At 43.2% G+C, this 16,074-nt stretch overlaps 1 protein-coding gene across 4 annotated transcripts in view; it reads left to right on the forward strand.

Annotated features, from left to right (window-relative positions):
• SORCS1 (sortilin related VPS10 domain containing receptor 1) overlaps window positions 1-16,074 on the forward strand; it is a 565,941-nt gene that overhangs the window by 182,960 nt on the left and 366,907 nt on the right. For all 4 annotated transcript variants that reach the window (XM_067024735.1, XM_059052971.2, XM_059052968.2 and 1 more), the window contains exon 2: window positions 3,710-3,777. In XM_067024735.1, coding sequence (XP_066880836.1) covers window positions 3,710-3,777 — 68 coding nt within the window. The remainder of the gene's footprint in view (window positions 1-3,709; window positions 3,778-16,074) is intronic.

Raw genomic sequence — 16,074 nt, forward strand, 5'->3', positions numbered from 1 at the left:
ATGATAATCTCTAGGCCATCCATGTTGCTGCAAATGGTGGTATCAGGAATACTACATTTTCTTTATGTGATGGTTTCTTAATACCTATATACAGAGGGGCAGGTGAGAGGCTGGAATTGGTGGAATTATTCAGTGGGAGCATTGGGAGACTCTGGAAAAAGAGGTAATAGTTTGTTGAGCTCATTGCTGGGGAGTAAGCCACAAAGGAAGCTTCATTCCCTTGAAGACCCTCATTTATCCCTGCACAGAGCCTGGCACAGTTTCTGGTGCCTTCTCATCCTCCAAGGAATAAGTGATTTGAAAACAGCAGCTTGGTGGATAGGCTTCAGCATCCTCTTTATAAGTACGGAGAAAATGAAGTTCCTCCTCGGCCCTCCCCCTCCGCCCAGAAGCTTTATGAGCAGTGGATATGGCAGGAAGGAGCCCCAGCAAAAGAACAGGACAGATGACTTGTGGTGACAGCAGCTCCTAGACTGGTTGGGGGATCCTTAGACATGTCACTGTGGAAAGTCCCAGAAATAAGTGGGCACTGAGGTAGTGACACAGTGTAGGTAGAGGTTGTCTAGTCATAGATATTTAGATTATAGCTATTTAAAGAAAGTATCCTAAGATGTAAAGAAGAACCTAAAAAAGGTATTACCATATGGTCACCACTTATTGTTTTGACTCAAGGATATTTTGGTACTATATCATGAGGACAAGATATAGGAAGAAAACAAGATGTTCACAGATATTCCATTTTGTGCGAATGTATTTATCAGAACAGCCTTGTTCTCATTGATTGGATTTACAATTAAATGCCGTACACTTGGACTCGGAATTAAATCTATACGTGAAAATTGTTTACCAAATGAATAAAAATAAATGATGATTTATATATTTTTTAAGTACTTATAACATTTCACTTGATCAATAAGTTCCAGTGATTTTTTTGTTCGTTTGTTTGAAAAATACACAAAAATGGTAGACAGTAGAACCAGACTAGGCAGACAATTGCATTTACCTCTTTTTCTCATCTAACGGTGGTAGTTTTGGCTGTGGCCCTTTAACAGATGCTAATTCTATAAAACAATACTGCTAATTAACCAGAGCAGAAAAACAAACAAACAACAACAAATGCAATCTAATATAATGGCGTGTCACCATCCAGGAGTAAGGTGGTAAATAATGCATATAGACAGGAAAGGGAAGAAAAGAGATTCAAATAATCAATTGAAAACATAACTAAAGGTCAGCAGTTCTCCCTTCTTTCTTGCTCTCTTTCTGAAAACAGAAGGATTAGATTGATTCAAGCAGATAAGCTTTGAAATGCCATAAATGACACCTCATCTGGTGCAGTATTGACAAACTGCCCGAGCGTATCACTGGCATTTTCGTTTTACTAGACCAGCAAGAAGAGTCAGGGAGTGGACTTTTACCTCCCTGCCCGCCTGCCTGTGAATTGCTTAAACACTTTGTGTGTGTGTGTGTGTGTGTGTGTGTGTGTGTGTGTGAGCCGGGTTCCACACCGTTACATGCTGGGTTAAAAAGTTTCCTTCTCTGGGGCTCCAGTGAATTCCCTCGTCAGATGGATGGGAGAGGCAGTTTGTGACCAGCTGAACTTCATTATTTAGTTTACTGCCCTCTTGTATCAGGAGAGCAACTACCTAGAAATGCTTTATGCCCACACACCCGTTTTCTTGGTGGGGGATTTATAGGCCTTTTTGGCAAAATCATACGGAGGTGGAGCAGCGACATCACCCTGTGTCTTCAGACGAACAGCCACCTCGAGGCCGCTTATCAGCGTTCCTGGGATGGTGGTGATTGAAATTTAGCACTTCAAGCGACTTAATTGGCACGCGGATCTGTTAAGCATATGCCCCCACCGCAGGCCTGCCATCTGACGTGCCCATAGGGTGCCCAGAGCCTCACACATGCTTACGTTTTGCTAAAGAAGTAAGTTTTGGTTTTTTGGGTTTTTTTTGCGGTACGCGGGCCTCTCACTGTTGTGGCCTCTCCCGTTGCGGAGCACAGGCTCCGGACGCACAGGCTCAGCGGCCATGGCTCACGGGCCCAGCCGCTCCGCGGCACGTGGGATCCTCCCGGACCGGGGCACGAACCCGTGTCCCCTGCATCGGCAGGCGGACTCTCAACCACTGCGCCACCAGGGAAGCCCAAGAAGTAAGTTTTGAACAGATCCTTGAAGGAGGTCTGTGCAGCGGTTAAGGAGATGGGTAGCCTTAGAGCACAGGTCCTCAGATTTCTGCCTGTCTTGGGATGACCGTGGTCCTTCATTCCCTTGAACTTGGAGCAAACCTAAGGTCGTGGAGTTCCAGTTTGCTTGCTGTGAAAGAAGTGATCAGAATCTGCTCATCGAAGCTGTGCCTTCAGTAAAGCAAGCCCTGTGCTAGCAGAGTAGAACTTGGAAGAATTCAGCACTTCTTGGCATCTTGCTGCCTTGGAATTCGAGGTTAGACTGTTCTGTGCTCACTGTGGCTGGAACTGATTGATCCCTTGGCCTTCAGAGAAAATCCAGGAAATTGATGTCACCATTTTTCTGCTGAGTTGGAAACAGCAGGACTGGGCCGAATGTTCTAGGTTATGAGTATGAGGAGAGAAATACGAACCTCAGCAGAAAACAAAGCAGAGCTATTAGGTTCTTTTCATTATGTAGGGAGAGCAAATAAGGGCTGAGACCATCCATGGTTGGAAACACACTGCTCTGTTGTGTCTGCCCAAGTGTCGTGGCACTCTGGTGCTTCACTTAACGCGGGGGAGCCGGGTCGTGAGTTTCAGTGGATCCCAGACCACCAGGCGTCATCTGTGTGTATGTTCCCTTTTGGCATCAGGCAGAATCCTGGGCTCCTGGTAAATGGTTCATAGGAGTTGAAATCGAAAATAATGAGCTAAATAGTTTGGCTTCCTCTGAGTGAGGTTGAAAAGAGCAACAAGTTAAAATCAGGGAAGATTTGCCAAGTAGTGAATGAGGCTTGAGTTTCAAAGTCCCTTAATTGCATAGCCCCCTTCCCAGGGTGTGGAGATTGGAACTCCTCAGTTTATATCTTGTTTCTTATGAAGGGCTCCCTACATTCTGTAAGCTTCAGGACCCCTAAGACAGAGATCCGTGCCTGTGAAAATGCTGCTGCTTAGTCCTTGTTGCTTCAGTCCAGTGGCTTTCCCAGAAATTGGGAGATCAGAAGAAATAAAGCCAAACCCACAGAGGAGAATTTGCAAGAGAAGGAACTAGCATTTAAGAACCCCATGCTAATTGAAGCATAATTTGCATTTATGACCTAATTTAACCCCTCACAGCCACCTTTTGGAGAGAGAGACTGTTGAGGTTCAGAGAGGCTAAGTTTCCTGCCCCGTCTGGTGCAGCTAGGAGGGCTGGGACCTGTGTCATTGGCCTTCCTCTCTCCCAGCCACCTGCTCAGTGGCTGCCTTGCAGGACACATATCTGACAGCTCTGCTAGCTTTCCTGAAAGTGTTAAGCGCACCAGGATCAGAAATGCCTGGATGGGCAGGTAAGTCTTGCTGCCCAGTGAGAGGGAGAAGGTTAGGGAGGGCACAGGCAAACCCTTCGCCAATCTGTGTAAGCCGGAGGCTGCAACAACTCATTCAATTATGTGAAGTGCCCATTAAAGGAATTCTAAGCCCTCCCTTGGGCCATTTCAGTTCTATGAGATTGTCATTGTTTGAAACTAACGGTGATTTCTTCTTTTGCCTTCAGGTGATTCTCATTTTGACAAAGCTCTATGACTATAACCTGGGGAGCATCACGGAGAGCTCGCTTTGGAGGTAGGGAAGCTGAGCTAATAATTACTGGGTTATTTAAACATGATGTCCTCAGCTGGCTGCTCACCCCCACCCCCGTTTCCTGGTGGGAAGGTTTCTGGTTCCTTGTACTCTTTCTTCCTCTGTTCGCTCTTCGTTTCCCTTAGCCATGGGTTGGGGTTTATTTCCAGGAAGGCTGGACCCTTCCTTTTTCTAGACCTCTTCTTTTGGTCACAGATCCTTTTGCTAAACTGCTTATTAGGTTGTCTTTATGCGTTTTGGTTCCCGTAGTTCTCACTGATCTGTGAGCTTATTGGGGTAGAAACAAAAGAATAAGGCTATCTTTGCAGAGGGGATCAATGTAACCTCTAGGTCTGCAGAACCCAGGCAGGCTACCAGGGCAACATCCTTTCACAGCTTCCCTTTCGTGGTTCTTGCAGCACAAAGGGGGCACACACACACTTATACGCTTGCCTTTATTTCTGGGATTCACACTACTGCGTCACACATATAGAGTGGGAATTAGTACTTTTTCAAATGAATGAACAAATTCTTCAAGGGCAGACTAACTTTTTGGATTTAGCACGAAAGAAGGTCCTCAAATGCCCAGGCAGTTATTCTCTCCTTTTTCCTTGGAAACTATACATTCTGTTGTTTCGTTTTGTTTCTTAAAAAAATATTGATTTATCTCACTCCTGATTGGCTCTTCTCCACCAGCCTGTGTCATGGGCCAATGCCCAAACCAATCCCTGAAGTCCAGGAGAGCACCTCCTCTAATTGGTCAGGCCTGGATCACATGATGATCCCTGACCTGGGAGAGGATGGAGACAAACTCTGGAGATGGTATTCACACACGTACACGCAGGCACACACAGACTAAGTGAGAGTCGTTATACAGAAAGGTGGGAGTGGTCTGTGGGCAGACCAAAGCTAGTGAGTGTGAACCACATAAGATCAGTTGTGGGGGGGGGGTTCCATTACCTGTCAGTTCACATGACCGGGAGAGGCTGCCTCTTGGCATTCAGTGTCAGTGCTGAGGTCTAGGGAGAAAGACTGCAGTCACCTTGTTTGTGTCAGGTGTCCCCCCCCCGGTGCAGTCAATAGTGACTTGGGAGGGAAGGTTGATTTACATGGAAGCAATTTGGTTTCAGGGCCTGCTTCTTATTGGGGGTTGCAGTGGTCATACAAGAGGAGGCTCATGGATTGGATAGACACCCCAAAGGGATCTACCAGGCCTCACAAGAAGATTATGCATTAAATTTCATTTTCACCTGATGTCTGTTTTCTATTAGGCTTGATATTGTGTACAAGAAGCCCCAAGTAAATTGTCCTGTGCTTTAGGAGAACCCTAGAAGACCAAAGAAAAGGCTAGATTCTGTTCTTTTGTTTGTTGTCAGGCATTTCAATTATTGAGCTCTTTCCCCAAGTAGGAGGTCAATTATGCAGAGTTTCTGTCCCAAGGAAATTTATGTAACTGATTTCAAGTGTGGGAAGTTTGGTAGGAGCCTCAAAAAGTACAGTTCTTTAATACATTAAGGGCCTGACTCCTGCTGTATTGTTTAAATTCAGTACCTGTTCGTCAGCATCTCTGAGTAAGCTTATGCTTCCTTGGAAAATCTCTCTAATGTATGTGCATAAATGAAAGTAAAAGCCAGCTTTTACTGTGTAGTACACCTGCCATGAAAAGTGTCGTCGGCATATTAGAAAATTAAAAGATGTGCAGTTCTGTCTCAGTGGGACAGAGGCAGAGCAGCCATAACTCCCAACCTGAGTAGTCCTGGGAAGGGCGTATTGGAGGGATGTGAGGAACAGCTTGTCCTGGATTGTGGAAGCTCACGCTCAGCACGCTTCTTTCTCCCTGATGGGGCACTATGACTGATGCCTCAGTCTGGGAAGAATATTCTTTTCTTATCTTAAGGGAGGGGCTTAGTGAAATAAAAACGGCATCACGCTCCAGTAGTACCAGACCTCCCTTCTGAGGGAGCAAACTCCATGGGCTTAAGCCTGGGAAAGTGTGGCAAGAATGACCTGCTGACTTTTCCATCTTAGAATCAATTTCACTCGAAGATATATACATATGTGTACATATACTCACACACGTGTGTGTATACACATAATATACACACATGTACAAGTAATATGTGTGTGTGTATACCCATTTATATTTGCTTTTCTAACATACCCACAATAGTCATTTGCCATGTATGTCATGTTCTACATGTCTTATGTGGCAAATGATTCCTGGGGGTGTTCTGTGTTATTACAACTGCCCATTTTAATACTTTGATGGAAGAGCACATGCCTGAAAAGACAATTTAGAAAAGAGGAAAGGAGGGAAGGGACTATTTGGAATACTTCACAAGTGCTTTTCAGGGCTGCATTTTTTGAGTGGCTCATGGTGCCTATAGGTGGTCTTTAGGGAACATTTTGGGGGTGTTAACGTAGAGGTAGAGAGGGACAGGCCTGGATGGGTCAAGGATGGGGACCAGGAAGAGAGGTCCTCATGATTCCACGCCATCTTGAAGGAGACTAGACTGCTAAGTGTTGACTCATTTTCTCCTGTACCAGCTTGTACAATCTTCTCAGAAAACCTGCCTATGTCAACCGTCAGGGGCTTCTTAGGGGCACAGGCCAGGTTTTAGAGATAGTCAGGGCACTCACAGCACTGAGTGCACGACTTAGCACATAGATAATGCTCAGTAAGTATCTGGTTTTGAACAGACCAGTGACTACTACAGTTTTGTCTCTACTGCATGGTCACTAACATATAACTCTCTTTATCACTCATTTATTCAACAAAGATGAATTGATGAACTCCTCTAGGCCTTATATTGTTCTTATCTAGGGAAGGAAAGTTGGGTGAGTACATAGATCCATAGCATGTAGGTTCTGCCTTCTAGGACTTCATTGTTTAGAGAGACAAAGATCTTTGGACGGTTAAAATGAGAGAGAACTGTACTTGCCTGTAACCTGCCTTATGTAATTTTGTTGAATAAGATACTTACACAGCACCCAGAGCTGCCAGATCCCGGGAGATATTAAATCTAAATAGACAAACTGTCATACAACTGTTAAGTGTTATATTAAAGATATAAGTGTTGCTGCTTTACTTTGCTCATGTGTATATTTTCTCTTCTCAACTAGACTTTATGTCCTTAAACCCAGCACCTTGCTGCTTTCATGGTAACGGCAGTGAAGCTATTGCTCGTGAAAATTATGGCAACAAAAACAAAAATTAACTGTGATCGGGCACTCACGATGTGTCAGGCACGATGCTCAGTGCTTGACGTGCATTATTGCATCCTCCCAATACATTTTTTTTTTTTTTTTTTGCGGTACGCGGGCCTCTCACTGTCGTGGCCTCTCCCGTTGTGGAGCGCAGGCTCCGGACGCGCAGGATCAGCGGCCATGGCTCATGGGCCCAGCCGCTCCGCGGCATGTGGGATCTTCCCGGACCGGGGCCCGAACCCGTGTCCCCTGCGTCGACAGGCAGACTCTCAACCACTGCACCACCAGGGAAACCCCCAATACATTTTTACAGTGTGCCAACGTCACACAATTCGTCATTAATAGCCCACACACTTACAGGCATGTTAGTTATAAACTTCAGTCATTTCACTGCTTATTGATCACCCAGAATCCCATCTGTCTTCTGGGGGATCTTGCTGTACATAAGTAAACAACATTTTAATCATATATATATATATATGTATACATGTATGTATGTGTATATATATTATTGTTATATACATATATCTATATTAAAAATAGGGTTTTCAGAGTGCTATGACATTTCGAGCAGCATTTGTCCTATTCCAGAAAAATACTGGGCAACAGAGAAATGGCTTCTTGTCCAACAAATAGATACATACGCTTTTTGATTGAGCACATATTCTTTACAACTTTTACCGGCTGAATAGTCCAAAGGGGGCAAGTGGCAAACGTCTCTGGGGTCTTAGAATAGGAGAGAGGCCAGGAAGCAGCTGACCTTGCAGTGATGTTCTAGGGCTTTCAACCTCACTGAATGCGTAAACCCTGGCTGACAGAGCGAGATGCTGCTGTATCAAATTAATGAGCTTTGGCTCCCAGTTGGTCGTGTCATTGATTTCACCTTAATCCTGGAGCAAGTTGTTGATTTTGTTTTTGTTTTCTGTTGTCGTTCACTCAGGGAGTCAAACTGAGAGGAAAGGGGGATGATCTGACACAGAGCAATTAACTACACCTCAACATCTTCTCTACTTTTCAGTGGATTAAAATGTGAGATTTGGTAGAGCTGGTGATTTTACCATACTGAAGCACGATAAGCTTAAAGGTTGAGATAAATAAAATGTCAAAATCTAGATACAGTATCTCTGAGAAGAAATTATCTTTTTTCCCTCTGTGCCAGGGTAATCAGCATTCTGCTGAGAGAGGCTTAGCTGGTGAGGAAGCCCTAGGCAAGTCTGGAAGGACTAAAGGTGTACTCTCTTAAAGGGACACACAGCCTGCAGTGTGTCTCTTGTAGAGCTTGCCTGGCCTGGCTGACTTCTCAGACTCCCTAGTGTCCTATTTTCTGATCCACATGAAACACAAGCTTCCGAACACATCTCCACAATTATGTACTTCTCAGGCTGCAATACCTGCTTTTGTGGGATGAAGGAGCATGTAGTTAAAGCGGAGAGAATGGGTTAGGCCATTTGATTCTGTGCTGGGAGCCAGCCCTGTTTCCTTGTCACGGAAGTCACTTTGCGTCTCCTTGGATGTTACACACAGCGATTATCAAGAGAAGCTTCCCAGTAGAGTCTTTGTGGTGAGAATGGCTGTAGCGTGCCTTGAAGCAGCATCTGTGTGGGGTTGGCTTCAGTACTTTCTGGAGAGCTCAAGGGGTTCAGGCTGACAGAAGCTGACCTGAAGACGGTGACTTTCTGCCAGCCCTGTGGGTGATTCCCATTAGCTGGAAGCCTCTCCCTTTCTACTCCTCATCCAGGGGAAAAGCGTAGAGCGTCTTGGATAGATTATTAGCCTCAGCTTTGAAGGATGTTGTGCTACACAATCCAGCTTTCAGTCAGCCACAAATACAAGCATAGAGAACAGGGGTAGTCACCCTAAAAAAGAAAAAGAATAAAGCTAGAGTGTGAAATTTCCCTGCAGAAGGGCTCTTTGTGTTAACACAAATCCAGTGATGCTCTTCATTCATCCCTGTGTTTGCAAATGTTTAGTGCCTTCCCAGTCGCCTCCAGGAGAGAGCCAAGCTCCCCAGCAGGATCGGGGGTGCTTTGGATTCTGGATTCCTTTGAGCTTTGTAACTCTCACTCCCATCCCCATAATTGTGTCATGTAGAGCTGCTTGTGGGTCCTGGACTTATAAATTCATTTGATTAAATTATCTAATTTCTACAATATTTGCTGTTACATATAGTGCTTCAATAAACATGTTTATAAACATGTTGTTACATTTTTGGTAATTTTCTCTTTGTAAAGTACTCTAGAGTCCTAAAGGGGATATTGCTGTATCAAAACCAAATGCATTTATAATGTTAATAGATACCTGAGATTACTTTCCAAGATGGTTAGGATAATTCATATACCCACAAGCAATAATAGACTGTACATCTCCCAATGATTTCACCAGCACTGGGTATTTTCTTTTCTTTTTTTTTTTTTAACATCTGTATTGGAGTATAATTGCTTTACATTGTTGTGTTAGTTTCTGCTTTATAACAAGGTGAATCAGCTATACATATACATATATACACATATCTCTTCCCTCTTGCTTCTCCCTCTCACCCTCCCTATCCCACCCCTCTGGGTGGTCACAAAGCACTGAGCTGATCTCCCTGTGCTATGTGGCTGCTTCCCACTAGCTATCTGTTTTACATTTGGTAGTGTGTATGTGTCCATACCACTCTCTCACTTCATCACAGCTTACCCTTCCCCCTCCCCGTGTCCTCACGTCCATTCTCTATGTCTGTGTCTTTATTCCTGTCCTGTCACTAGGTTCTTCAGAACCTTTTTTTTTTTTTTTAGATTCATATGTATGTGTTAGCATATGGTATTTGTTTTTCTCTTTCTGACTTACTTCACTCTGTATGACAGTCTCTAGGTCCACTACAAGTAACTCAATTTCATTTCGTTTTATGGCTGCGTAATATTCCATTGTATATATGTGCCACATCTTTATCCATTCATCTGTCGATGGACACTTAGGTTGCTTCCCTGTCCTGGCAATTGTAAATAGAGCTTCAGTGAACATTGTGGTACATGACTCTTTTTGGTTTTCTCAGGGTATATGCCCAGTAGTGGGATTGCTGGGTCATATGGTAGTTTTATTTTTAGTTTTTTAACGAACCTCCATACTGTTCTTCATAGTGGCTGTATCAACTTGCATTCCCATCAACAGTGCAAGAGGATTCCCTTTTCTCCACACCCTCTGCAGCATTTATTGTTTGTAGATTTTTTAATGATGGCCATTCTGACTGGTGTGAGGTGATACCTCATTGTACTTTTGATTTGCATTTCTCTAATGATTAGTGATATTGAGTATCCTTTCATGTGTTTGTTGGCAATCTGTATGTCTTCTTTGGAGAAATGTCTATTTAGGTCTTCAGCCCATTTTTGGATTGGGTTGTTTGTTTTTTTGAAATTGAGCTGCATGAGCTGCCTGTAAATTTTGGAGATTAATCCTTTGTCAGTTCATTTGCAAATATCTTCTCCTATTCTGAAGGTTGTCTTTTCGTCTTGTTTATGTTTTCTTTGCTGTGCAAAAGCTTTTAAGTTTCATTACTTCCCATTTATTTATTTTTGTTTTTATTTCCATTTCTCTAGGAGGTGGGTCATAAAGGAGCTTGTTGTGCTATATGTCATAGAGTGTTCTGCCTACGTTTTCCTCTAAGAGTTTTATAGTGTCTGGCCTTACATTTAGGTCTTTAATCCATTTTGAGTTTATTTTTGTGTATGGTGTTAGGGAGTGTTCTAATTTCATTCTTTTACATGTACCAGTCCAGTTTTCCCAGCACCACTTATTGAAGAGGCTGTCTTTTCTTCACTGTATATTCTTGCCTCCTTTATCAAAGATAAGGTGACCGTATGTGCATGGGTTTATCTCTGAGCTTTCTATCCTGTTCCATTTATCTATATTTCTGTTTTTGTGCCAGTACCATACTGTCTTGATTACTGTCGCTTTTCAGTATAGTCTGAAGCCAGGGAGCCTGTTTCCTCCAACTCCGTTTTTCTTTCTCAAGATTGCTTTGGCTATTTGGTGTCTTTTTTGTTTCCTTACAAATTGTGAAGTTTTTTGTTCTAGTTCTGTGAAAAATGCCAGTGGTAGTTTGATAGGGATTGCGTTGAATCTATAGATTGCTTTGGGTAGTATAGTCATTTTCACAATGTTGATTCTTCCAATCCAAGAACATGGTATATCTCTCCATCTATTTGTATCATCTTTAATTTCTTTCATCAGTGTCTTATAGTTTTCTGCATACAGGTCTTTTGTCTCCTTAGGTAGGTTTATTCCTAGATATTTTATTCTTTTTGTTGCAGTGGTAAATGGGGGTGTTTTCTTAATTTCTCTTTCAGATTTTTCATCATTAGTGTATAGGAATGCAAGAGATTTCTGTGCATTAATTTTGTATCCTGCTACTTTACAAAATTCATTGATTACCTCTAGTAGTTTTCTGGTAGCATCTTTAGGATTCTCTATGAATAGTATCGTGTCATCTGCAAAGAGTGACAGCTTTACTTCTTCTTCTCCGATTTGGATTCCTTTTATTTCTTTTTCTTCTCTGATTGCTGTGGCTAAAACTTCCAAAACTATGTTGAATAATGGTGGTGAGAGTGGGTAACCTTGTCTTGTTCCTGATCTTAGTGGAAATGGTTTCAGTTTTTCACCATTGAGGTTGATGTTGGCTGTGGGTTTGCCATATATAGCCTTTACTATGTTGAGGAAAGTTCCCTCAATGCCTACTTTCTGGAGGGTTTTTATCATAAATGGGTGTTGAATTTTGTCGAAAACTTTCTCTGCATCCATTGAGATGATCATATGGTTTTTTTCCTTCAGTTTGTTAATATGGTGTATCATGTTGATTGATTTGCATATATTTAAGAATCCTTGCATTCCTGGGATAAACCCCACTTGATCATGGTGTATGATCCTTTCAAAGTTCTGTTGGATTCTGTTTGCTAGTATTTTGTTGAGGATTTTTGCATTTATGTTCATCAGTGATATTGGCCTGTTGTTTTCTTTCTTTGTGACATGTTTGTCTGGTTTTGGTATCAGAGTGATGGTGGCCTTGTAGAATGAGTATGGGAGTGTTCCTCCATCTGCTATATTTTGGACTAGTTTGAGAAGGATAGGTGTTAGTTCTTCTCTAAATGTTTGATAGAATTTGCCTGTGAAGACATCTGGTCCTGAGCTTTTGTTTGATGGAAGAATTCTTTTTTTTCTTTTTGCGGTATGCGGGCCTCTCATTGTCATGGCCTCTCCCACTGGCCTAGCCACTCTGTGCCATGTGGGATCCTCCCGGACCAGGGCATGAACCTGTATCCCCTACATCAGCAGGTGGACTCCCAACCACTGCACCACCAGAGAAGCCCTGTTGGAAGATTTTTAATCACAGTTTCAATTTCAGTGTTTGTGATTGGTCTGTTTATATTTTCTATTTCTTCCTGATTTAGTCTCGGAAGGTTGAGCTTTTCTAAGAATTTGTCCATTTCTTCCAGGTTGTCCATTTTATTGGCATATAGTTTCTTGTAGTAGTCTCTCATGATCCTTTGTATTTCTGCAGTGTCAGTTGTTACTTCTCCTTTTCCATTTCTAAATCTGTTGAATTGAGTCTTTCCCTTTTTTCTCGATGAGTCTGGCTAGTGGTTTATCAATTTTGTTTATCTTCTCAAAGAACCAGTTTTTAGTTGTATCCATCTTTGCTATTGTTTCCTTCATTTCTTTTTCATTTATTTCTTATCTGATCTTTATGATTTCTTTCCTTCTGCTAACTTTGGTGGTTTTTTGTTCTTCTTTCTCTAATGCTTTAGGTGTAAGGTTAGGTTGTTTAAGATTTATCTTGTTTCTTGAGGTAGGATTGTATTGCTATAAACTTACCTCTTAGAAGCTGCATCCCGAAGGTTTTGGGTCATAATGTTTTCATTGTCCCTTGTTTCTAGGTATTTTTTGATTTCCTCTTTGATTTCTTCAGTGATCTCTTGGTTATTTAGTAGTGTATTGTTTAACCTCCATGTGTTTATATTTTTAACAATTTTTTTCCTGTAATGGATATCTAGTCTCATAGCATTGGGGTCAGAAAAGACACTTGACATGATTTCAGTTTTCTTAAGTTTACCAAGTCTTGCTTTGTGACCCAAGATGTGATCTATCCTGGAGAATGATCCAAGAGAAAGTAAAAAATAAAGTAAAATAAAATAAAGTTATTAAAATAAAAAATAAAAAATAATTATTAAAAATAAAATGTTAAAAAGTAATCAAAAAAAGAAAGAGAGAGCAACCAAACCAAAAAACAAATCCACCAATGATAACAAGCACTAAAAGCTATACTAAAAAATGGACAGATGGAACCCTAGGACAAATGGTAAAAGCAAAGCTATACAGACAAAATCGCACAAAGAAGCATACACATACACATACACACTCAAAAAAAGAGAAAAAGAAAAAAATATATATATCTATATATAAAAAAAGGAAGAGAGTAACCAAATCAATAAACAAATCTACCAATGATAATAAACTCTAAATACTAAACTAAGATCAAACATAAAACCAGTAACAAATTAGATGCAGAAAGCAAACTCCAACTCTACAATTGCTTCCAAAGTCTACTGCCTCAATTTTGGGATGATTCGTTGTCTATTCAGGTATTCCAGAGCTGCTGGCTCCATCAAGTTGATTGTGGAGATTTAATCTGCTGCTCCTGATGCTGCTGGGAGAAATTTCCCTTTCTCTTCTTTGTTCGCATAGCTCCTGGGGTTCAGCTTTGGATTTGGCCCCGCCTCTGTGTGTAGATCTTCTGAGGGCGTCTGTTCTTCGCTCAGACAGGACGGGGTTAAAGTAGCAGCTGATTAGGGGGCTCTGGCTCACTCAGGCCGGGGGGAGGGAGGGGTATGGAATATGCAGCAAGCCTGCAGCGGCAGAGGCAGGAGTGACGTTGCAACAGCCTGAGGTGCACTGTGCGTTCTCCCAGGGAAGTTGTCCCTGGATCACGGGACCCTGGCAATGGCGAGCTGCACAGTCTCCCGGCAGGGGAGGTGTGGATAGTGACCTGTGGTTGCACACAAGCTTTCTGGTGGTCGCAGCAGCAGCCTTAGTGTTTCATGCCCATCTCTGGGGTCAGTGCTGCTAGCCGCAGCTCATGCCCATCTCTAGAGCTTATTTAGGGGGTGCTCTGAATCCCCTCTCCTCGCACACCCCGAAACAATGGTCTCTTGCCTCTTCGGCAGCTCCAGACTTTTTCCCGGACTCCCTCCCGGCTAGCTGTGGCACACTAGCCACCTTCAGGCTGTCTTCATGCAGCCAACCCTGGTCCTCTCTCTGGGGTCTGACCTCTGAAGCCCGAGCCTCAGCTCCCAGCCCCTACCTGCCCCGGCGGGTGAGTAGATCGGCAGCGATCCTCTGTGCGGGAATCTCTCCACTTTGCCCTCTGCACCCCTATTGCTGTGCTCTCCTGCATGGCTCGGAAGCTTCCCCCCCACCCCGCCACACCCTGTCTCTGCCAGTGAAGGGGCTTCCTAGTGTGTGGAAACCTTTCCTCCTTCACAGCTCCCTCCCCGAGGTGCAGGTCCCATCCCTGTTCTTTTTTTTTTTTTTTTTGCGGTATGCGGGCCTCTCACTGTTGTGGCCTCTCCCGTTGCGGAGCACAGGCTCCGGACGCGCGGGCCTAGCGGCCATGGCTCACGGGCTTAGTTGCTCCGCGGCATGTGGGATTCTCCCGGACCAGGGCACGAACCCGTGTCTCCTGCATCGGCAGGTGGATTCTCAACCACTGCGCCACAAGGGAAGCCCCATCCCTGTTCTTTTGTTTTTTGGTTTTTTTTGTTTTTTTTGTGTGTGTGTGGTACGTGAGCCTCTCACTGCTGTGGCCTCTCCCGTTGCGGAGCACAGGCTCCGGACGTGCAGGCTCAGTGGCCATGGCTCACGGGCCCAGCCGCTCCGCGGCACGTAGGATCTTCCCGGACCGGGGCACAAACCCGTGTCCCCTGCATCGGCAGGCGGATTCTCAACCACTGCACCACCAGGGAAGCCCTCATCCCTGTTCTTTTGTCTCTGTTTTTTCTTTTTTCTTTTGCCCTACCCAGGTACATGGGGAGTTTCTTGCCTTTTGGGAGGTCTGAGGTCTTCTGCCAGCATTCAGTAGGTGTTCTGTAGGAGTTGTTCCACATTTAGATGTATTTCTGATGTATCTGTGGGGAGGAAGGTGATCTCCACATCTTACTCCTCCGCCATCTTGAAGGTCTCTGGTATTTTCCATACGTAAAATTCTGCTAGTCTGTTGAGTGAAAATGGTGTCTTGATCACAGTGTTTTAGGGGGTATTTCCCTGACTACCGGTGATACTGAGCATCTTTTTATATGTTTATTGGTCCGTGGCAGTGTTTAACCATTTTCTCCACCTCCCTTTTCTCACTAAGCAAAGGTAATTGTTCCTTCCTCAGTAATCCTGTAGTGTTTTGTGTATCTTCATCTTATAATAATTTTCAGATGTATATTTATTTGGTTCAGTTTAACAAATAACTACTTGTCCCCATTTCTGTGGCAGGCACTGTGCTAGGTAGACACTAGAAATAAAGGTATAAGTAAGTAATTGCTCCTTCCCTACAAAAACTCAAAACCTAATGCAGGGCAGACACTCAGTGGGTGACTATACAAGTGTGGCAAATGCAGTGTAAAAGTTATGCACAAGTTTTTGTCCACATCGTCTATCCCATACCAGCTTGGAAACTCAAAGACTGTGATCTTCTCTTAGTTATTTTTGTTTGCTTGGCACCTGAAATAGGACTTGGCATATATATTAAGTATTTTTTTCTTAGAAAAAGTATATTAAGTAATGGTTTAGAGTTTCTGAAAGCCAGGTCTGTTTCTTATACTTTTTTAATCCTAAGTTTTAACCTTATGCCTTCCATATAGGAAATACTGTTTTGGATAATGTGCTATACATGACCTTGTGAAGTACCATTGCATTGCACTCAAGAGTAAGAACACAGCCAGTGCCAAGTGTGAAAAGCCCAGATTCAAGTCGAGGAACTCATTTATGTCCATAGGGTACTTGGCATGCATGTTGGGCCCCTTGATTTTTGTCAAAATCTTCCTGCACACCACCACCACCATGAAGGCTGTTTCT

Source organism: Kogia breviceps, chromosome 2 (genome assembly GCF_026419965.1).
Source record: "Kogia breviceps isolate mKogBre1 chromosome 2, mKogBre1 haplotype 1, whole genome shotgun sequence".
Classification (NCBI taxonomy): Eukaryota; Metazoa; Chordata; class Mammalia; order Artiodactyla; family Physeteridae; genus Kogia; species Kogia breviceps.